The sequence below is a fragment of the Myotis lucifugus genome, unplaced genomic scaffold, assembly GCF_000147115.1.
Source record: "Myotis lucifugus unplaced genomic scaffold, Myoluc2.0 scaffold_835, whole genome shotgun sequence".
Classification (NCBI taxonomy): domain Eukaryota; kingdom Metazoa; phylum Chordata; class Mammalia; order Chiroptera; family Vespertilionidae; genus Myotis; species Myotis lucifugus.
In genome coordinates, this window is record NW_005871883.1 from 199,984 (window position 1) to 206,896 (window position 6,913).

At 44.3% G+C, this 6,913-nt stretch overlaps 1 protein-coding gene across 1 annotated transcript in view; it reads right to left on the reverse strand.

The window, feature by feature from the left end:
- The window catches only part of LOC102441494 (usherin-like), a 133,456-nt gene extending 127,392 nt beyond the window's left edge, over positions 1–6,064 (reverse strand). The window contains exons 1-3 of the mRNA XM_023747297.1: positions 6,007–6,064; positions 5,794–5,944; positions 4,560–4,702 (exon numbers count right to left, since the gene is read on the reverse strand). Of these exons, the coding sequence (XP_023603065.1) occupies positions 4,560–4,702; positions 5,794–5,944; positions 6,007–6,064 (352 nt within the window). The remainder of the gene's footprint in view (positions 1–4,559; positions 4,703–5,793; positions 5,945–6,006) is intronic.
- Between the last annotated feature and the right edge of the window lie 849 nt (positions 6,065–6,913).

Genomic DNA, 6,913 nt, shown 5'->3' on the forward strand with positions numbered 1-6,913 from the left:
AGGCTTTCCCTCAAGATGATCTCTTATCTTGGGAAAGAAGATGCTCCATGTCAATTTCATGATTTCGCCCCCCTTAAAAGCCAGCGCATTTTATTAGCTCTCCGCTCGGAGTCGGTTCCCTGCTCCTGTCGCAAGAAGGGCCCTTAAACTTGTGTGACTCAGGAGAGGGATCCGAAAGCAGCTTAATTAGCTCCTCTGGCCAGGCAAGTGTTAAAACCCGACTCCTGGCACGGGTTCAAGTGTGTGCTTTAAAAGGATAGGCCGGATCGTCTTATTCTATATACAAATCAACCGGCATGCTACTGCGTGGTGGAAAGGGTCAGCACAATTATGTAAAACATGAGTAATAACTATAATTGGGGCAGTTTGCTAATACAATAAAAAGCTCTGAACACGGGCAAAGTTATGCTCACGGCGGTAGCTATCACTTTCTAAAGGAAGAATTCATGGGTGAAATGACATGAAAAAGATGGTTATAAAATTTTAATGGAATGATAAAAGGCAAAAGTCAGCCTCTCAGCTGAATTCTTAAAATCCCAATATATCACCATCCGCCGCTTAACTGTAAAATCAATGTGGGGTGTAACATGTTGTCAATGCAGCTGTCACTGGGAAGTATGACAGCCACACAGCTCAGCCGGCCAGGGACGGAAATACACCCACACGGCCGCACCCGGAGCGCGACTGTTCGGAGAACTCCCTCCCGGAGCCGGGAACGGGGCATTCTCTGTCCAGATCCAGACTCGGAGTACAGGCCATTTCATTATTACAGCATCAATAACAGAAAGTAGTTTCATTTTGGCAAATGAAATTGTCTTTTATGGGAAACGATTTTGCTCCAGGGCTTCAGAAGTTCAACCCCAGCCTTAGACAAAGCTGTTAACGAAGGGGTCTGCTTATTTTCATACTCACGTGTGCATGTTGGGAAGGGTGTGTGTGCGCACACGCGCACGTGTGTAATTGTGTGTATGAATGAACGGGTGGGCCCACTCACACCTTTTGTGTGTGTCTAACTTTCCGTGGTTTTCACCTCTTCTAGACTCGCTTGTATTATTAGTCACCTGCAACTGCTCAGTTTCCCTGTTAGGTCCTCATTGTTGGCCTGAAGCAACTTTTTACCATTTTCATTAAAAACTCACTCAGTTTCAAAGCCCTTTTTCAGTAATATCAACCCCACAAATAAATATTCCCAGAATTTCCCAATGAATTAAAAATCAAGGTGGCAAATATATGGATGCGTAATTACACAGAGCAATATGTTATATGCTAATTGTTAATGTGGCCTTTTGATATTCACTACTGATACGCTAGCAGAAGTGGAGAGTGATGGAGTCCTTCATCCCTTTAATCATGAAATCTATCAATTTATTATTTATACCCCAACTACCTGCCCACAGGATTTCTGACAGCTCATCACAAAAGACTTAAATGTAATAGGACCAATAAAATAAAGATAAAGAAATATTAATCTGATGATGATGAAAAGGGTTCAACAGCTTATCCCAAAACAAAGAGGAAGAACGGGCACCATGATTTTGCACCAAAATGGACATGCAGCTCTTTGGCAACTGATGAAATAAGAAAAGGCTGGTAACACAGGCGTCATCTATATATATAAAAGCCTAAGCAACTGTTATGACAGGTCGACCAAATGACTGGTCGACCAGTCACTATGACATGCACTGACCACCAGGGGGCAGATGCTCAACGCAGGAGCTTCCCCCTGGTGGTCAGTGCACTCCCACAGCCAGCCAACCTCCTGTGGTCCCTCCCCCTGGCTGGTTGGCCCTGACTGTTCACTGGGCCTCTAGTTGATTAATAAAAGGAACTGCTGAAGACCAGTAAGTGTGAAAATGGAAAAGATATTACTTGGTCGTCTGAGAGTAGGAGAACCAATATTGGGAAACTATTTTTCTCCATTTCTCCTGAGATCAGGACCAGAGAGTATACATTAGTAAGAATGCTTTTTCTTCCAGAATTGGAGCATATAGTTCAGTAAATAGCTCTGGACCCATCCTTGAAGGTTTGGGATAGAAAATTAAGTATGCTGATGGGAGAATTCAGGAAGGCAGGAGTGCAGTCTGCAAAGAACGAGAGGTTCCACATTGGGAAGAGCAGGGTGCCTTATAGGCCCTGAAGGCCAGGCAGATAGACTTTTCCATTAACCAATCCATCCTTCCAAAGCATTTGTCCTCAAAGACATATGTAACACTATGCTCACTGCAGCATTATTCATGGTGGCCAAGACATGGAAACAACCAAAGTGTCCCCTGATAGATGACTGGATAAAGATGTGGTACCTATATACTATGTAATAGTACTGAGCCATAAGAAAAGATAAATACTCTCAGCAATAAAGATTTAAAATAAAATAAAAAGAAAAGATAAACTACTACCATATGGGACACCTTGAATGGTCCTTGAGACTATTATGCTAAGCGAATTAAGTCAGACAGAAAAAGCTAAGAACCACATGATTTCACTTATATGTGTGACATAAAACTGAAATTCACAGACAGCAGTATGGTGGTTACCAGAGGGAAGGGGAGTGGGGTTAGTAAAGGGTAAAGGGGGTCAAATATATGGTGATGGAAGATGATTTGACTTTGGGTGGTGGGCACACAATGTAATATACAGATCATGTATCATAGAGATGGACACTTAAAACCTGCATAATCTTATTAACCAATGTCTCACCAATAGGTTTAATTAAAAATTCCTCAGATCACCTGGCTGAGGGGGCTCAGTGGTGAGCGTTGACCTATGAACCAGGAGGTCACAGTTCCATTCCAGGTCAGGACACATGCCCGGGTTGTGGGCTCAATCCCCAGTGTGGGGCGTGCAGGAGACAGCCGATCAATGATTCTCTCTCATCACTGATGTTTCTATCTCTCCCTCCCTCTCCCTTCCTCTCTGAAATCAATAAAAATATATTTTAAAAAATTCCTCACAGTCCTTTTCTCTGTCCACGAGAACTTCCCTTTGCACCCACGCATTTGCTTGGGCGGCTAGTGCTCATTTCCTGCCCTGGTGAACTTCCTGCCTGTGGATAGGAGATCATGCTCCCTTTTTAGTAAGCATCGCGACCAAGGTAATTCACAGTCACCCTTTCTTGATGGGAATAGAAATGATGAGTGCCAGAGAACGGAGACCATTTCTTCCCTTTTCCAGTGTGGCATTCTATGGGAATCACCTCTGCAGTGGGTTGAATAATTATGTTCAGGTCATCTCTTTATTCAATTGTTTTAACAATTATTTCTTTAAAACTCTACTTCAAGTGTGAGCTCTCTAGACCATAAATCTGTAGAGAGCTTGTGACCAGGCTGTCCGCTTCCCCGGAGTGTATGGAAGTCCCCCTGAAGGGGAGTAGGTGTGCTGAGTGGCGCATTAATGCCTCCTGGGCCTTAGGCGGTGTTTACTGCGCTGTGCTGATAATTTGCTAAACGGTCCCCTCAAGACCAGAAGGACTGGGATGTGCCCCGTAAAGGACCTAACTTGCTCCCAGGGAGAAATGGACGAAACAGTACATATTATTGTTCATAACTGATGTTTGTAAAATTAGGGAAGCTTTGAGGAACGAAAATAGTTCTGATTCTATCTCATCTGATGTCACCTCCTCACTACAATACTGTAATTAAGGTTACTGAAGAAATAAATATTCTATTGAATAAACAACTGGTACTGTTTCAAACACTATGCCTTTGGACTAATATCCAGGCTTGAGAAAGTCACTCCAGTCCTCACTAGACATAGAGCTGGAATGGCAGTTGGCCAACAGAACAACATCTTCTAAGAAGCCCCGGATTAAAAGAATTGACAAGATTAACCCTAAAAACATCAATGCTCAAAGATCCAGTGTCCTCATTCACTCTGTGTAGCTTGCATTAATTTACAACTTCTCTACACAAAATTATGCTTCCACTGGTATGCTTTTATAGAGGTAGTTTGTATAAAACTAAATATTATGTCCATGAGTTTATTTCCTATATAACCTAGTAAAAACATATAAATGCAAACATAGCTCTTCCACGAAAAACTACAAACTTTCTGGGTTGACTAAGGCAACTCCAATCTATTGTAGGTATTAGATGCAGAATCACTGTGAGTAGATTCTACTTCTCTGTTCAGAAGGCTGTCTGTCAAGTGCAAATAGAAGTACAAGGAAACCTACTTCCAGGGGAAGGTATCATGGTGCTCTGAGCATCCTCAAACCGTCAGGCCCATAGTTCAGGTCTTCTACCTGCAGGAACCCCTCCAGAGCAGAGAGCCCTGCAACATTTGGTCACAGAGGACAAGCTGACAAGCTTTCTCTCGCAGGGCACCTCGAGGTACCCTGAAGGATGGAATGGGGCCACGTCTGTACGCCCAGCCCTCCAACCCTCCAGGCACGCATTTTCCTTCTTTCTGGAACATTTAACCACCCTTGCCCTACAGAAGACTACTGCCACTAGATGTCCAAAGAATACAGGAGGACTATTTATGAGTTTAGGAAAAACTAAAGACATTCAAGACTCCCCCGTGTAGAGGACATTTGGCTGCGTATCGTGCAGAACACTTACTGTCCTCCGTCGTCATGAACAGAATCCAAGGGCTGAGCGCACTGCCAAATCCATTGGAGGCAACCACCCGGAACTCGTACTCCGTGTGCGGCTGGAGGTCCCTCACTTCATGGCTCAACGATGCCGAAGGACTGGAAAATAACCTATAGGGACACATTTTAGAGAGTTTCAGACACTCAAAGAAATAAACAGGTAAGGTCAACATGCAGTTAAGCATTGCACCTTTCTGTCCTCACATGCTAGCTCTTTGAAAATGAGTAGCCATTTGGCTGAGGGTTCATAATATTGCATTCATGTGAGCTGTATATGACAGTAGCACTCAGTCAATGCTAGTCTAGCATTAAGCATGTTTGCCACATGGAACTAGTAGGATATGTATTATAATTTTGTAGCCACAGTTCACCAGACAGCATTTTGGGGTTCAAGTGCATGCTTGCTTTATGTAATAGATGTGCTGATGAAAAATGAAATGTGAAGAAACCTTCTTGTAAAATCTTATTTTCACATGAAAAGTAGGTATTTTTACAAAGCAAATCATTATCCCCTCGGGCAGTGATGGTGAACCTATGACACGCGTGTCAGAGGTGACACGCGAACTCATTTTTTTGGTTGATTTTTCTTTGTTAAATGGCATTTAAATATATGAAATAAACATCAAAAATATAAGTCTTTGTTTTACTATGGTTGCCAATATCAAAAATTTCTATATGTGACACGGCACCAGAGTTAAGTTAGGGTTTTTCAAAATGCTGACACGCCGAGCTCAAAAGGTTCGCCATCACTGCCCTAGGGTGTTGCTTGTTGTTTTGTTTGTTTGAACTTTTAAAAGGTGGCCTGTCTGGCTGGCGTGGCTCAGTACTTGAGTGCCAACCCATGAACCAAGAGGTCACCGGTATGATTTCACGTCAGGGCACATGCCCGGGTTGCAGGCTCGATCCCCAGTAGAGGGCATGCAGGAGGCAGCTGATCAATGATGTTTCTCTCTCTTCAATGTTTCTATCTCTCTATCCCTCTCTCCCCCTCTCTCTAAAAATCAATTAAAAATAAAAACAAAAGGTGGTTTTTATTTGTTACAAATAAGAACGGACCTATGCTCAAACACCTGAAATTCATCTAAGGCTATTAAGCAATGTTGCCCCAGTAAATTTCATTTTATAAATGGGAACGAAGATGAAGCTATGGCTACACCACGCCCCAGTGCCCGCTGGGAGGATGGAAGGGGCAGAATGCTCACTCTAGCAACACAGGGGAGGAGGGGCCCGGCCTCATCTGGAGCTGGTAGCGGGCTGAGCCGGGGGCGTTGTTCCGAGCTGGTGTAGACCAGGCAACCTGAAGACTGGTCGGAGCAGCGGCCGCAAGCCTGGGAGGCAGCATGCCATCTGGAGCTGTGGGGACACATGGATGAATTAGAGCAGAGAAAACCGCGGCGAACATATGCTGGACGGACCGAAATGCCCCGTATCCTGGAAGAACTGTGGCTCGGGATCCACAGCCGTGTTAACCATGGCCCATTTAGTTTAACATCTTCGTCCCTGAGCCGCTGTAGGTCCCTATGGTTCACTTCAGCACAATCGCACTGGGATTTCACTCCCAGAAGCCAGCCCCCGAGCACAGGGCAAGGCAGACGAATGCGCAGCACATTCCCACCTGGACTTCTGTTTGTCTAATTGAAAACACCGAGGGAATCTAGTGCAGCCAATGCTGAAGCGCCTTTTCAATGTAACTTTTGCTCAATCATCAAGCAATCGACCAGGGAAGGAGTCCAGGGTTTTATTTCTCCCATGTCGCCCGTTCGCCGCTTTAATCACAGTGCTCATGAGCACACGGGCTTGTCATTTTCGTGTTGAGGGAGGTTTATTGTAAGTGTGTTTTCCTACAATGATAAATACGCAGGAATGGCTGCAATGAGCACTCTCTAGCCTTGATTCTCACCCATGAAAATGTAAAAGTGAAACCGCTTTGCGCCTGGGTTTTACACAGTCCGCCGCCCCTTCTCACCGTGACTCCGTCCTTATTCCAAAATGCTGCAAGGTGGGGCATGCGTGTTGCTTTTCCCAGGCGGGTGGGATCTCTGGTGAATCTTCCCTGAATTCAGTGGACCTGCTTGATACAATCTACCGGGGCAACCTATTCAAACAGTTCTGGAAGGCCTAACAGGAAAGAGTAGAACTAAAGCCTATTCCACTTACAAAGCTGACACAATGACTCTGGTTATTCAATTATTTCCCCAACAGGTATAATTTGAAGGAACCTATCATATCAAAGTCTGTTCTAAAGCCCGTCAGGCACTCAGAAGCAAACTACACAAACTTCTGTGGCTTTAGCAAAATCACCTAATGACTCTGAGGTATGTT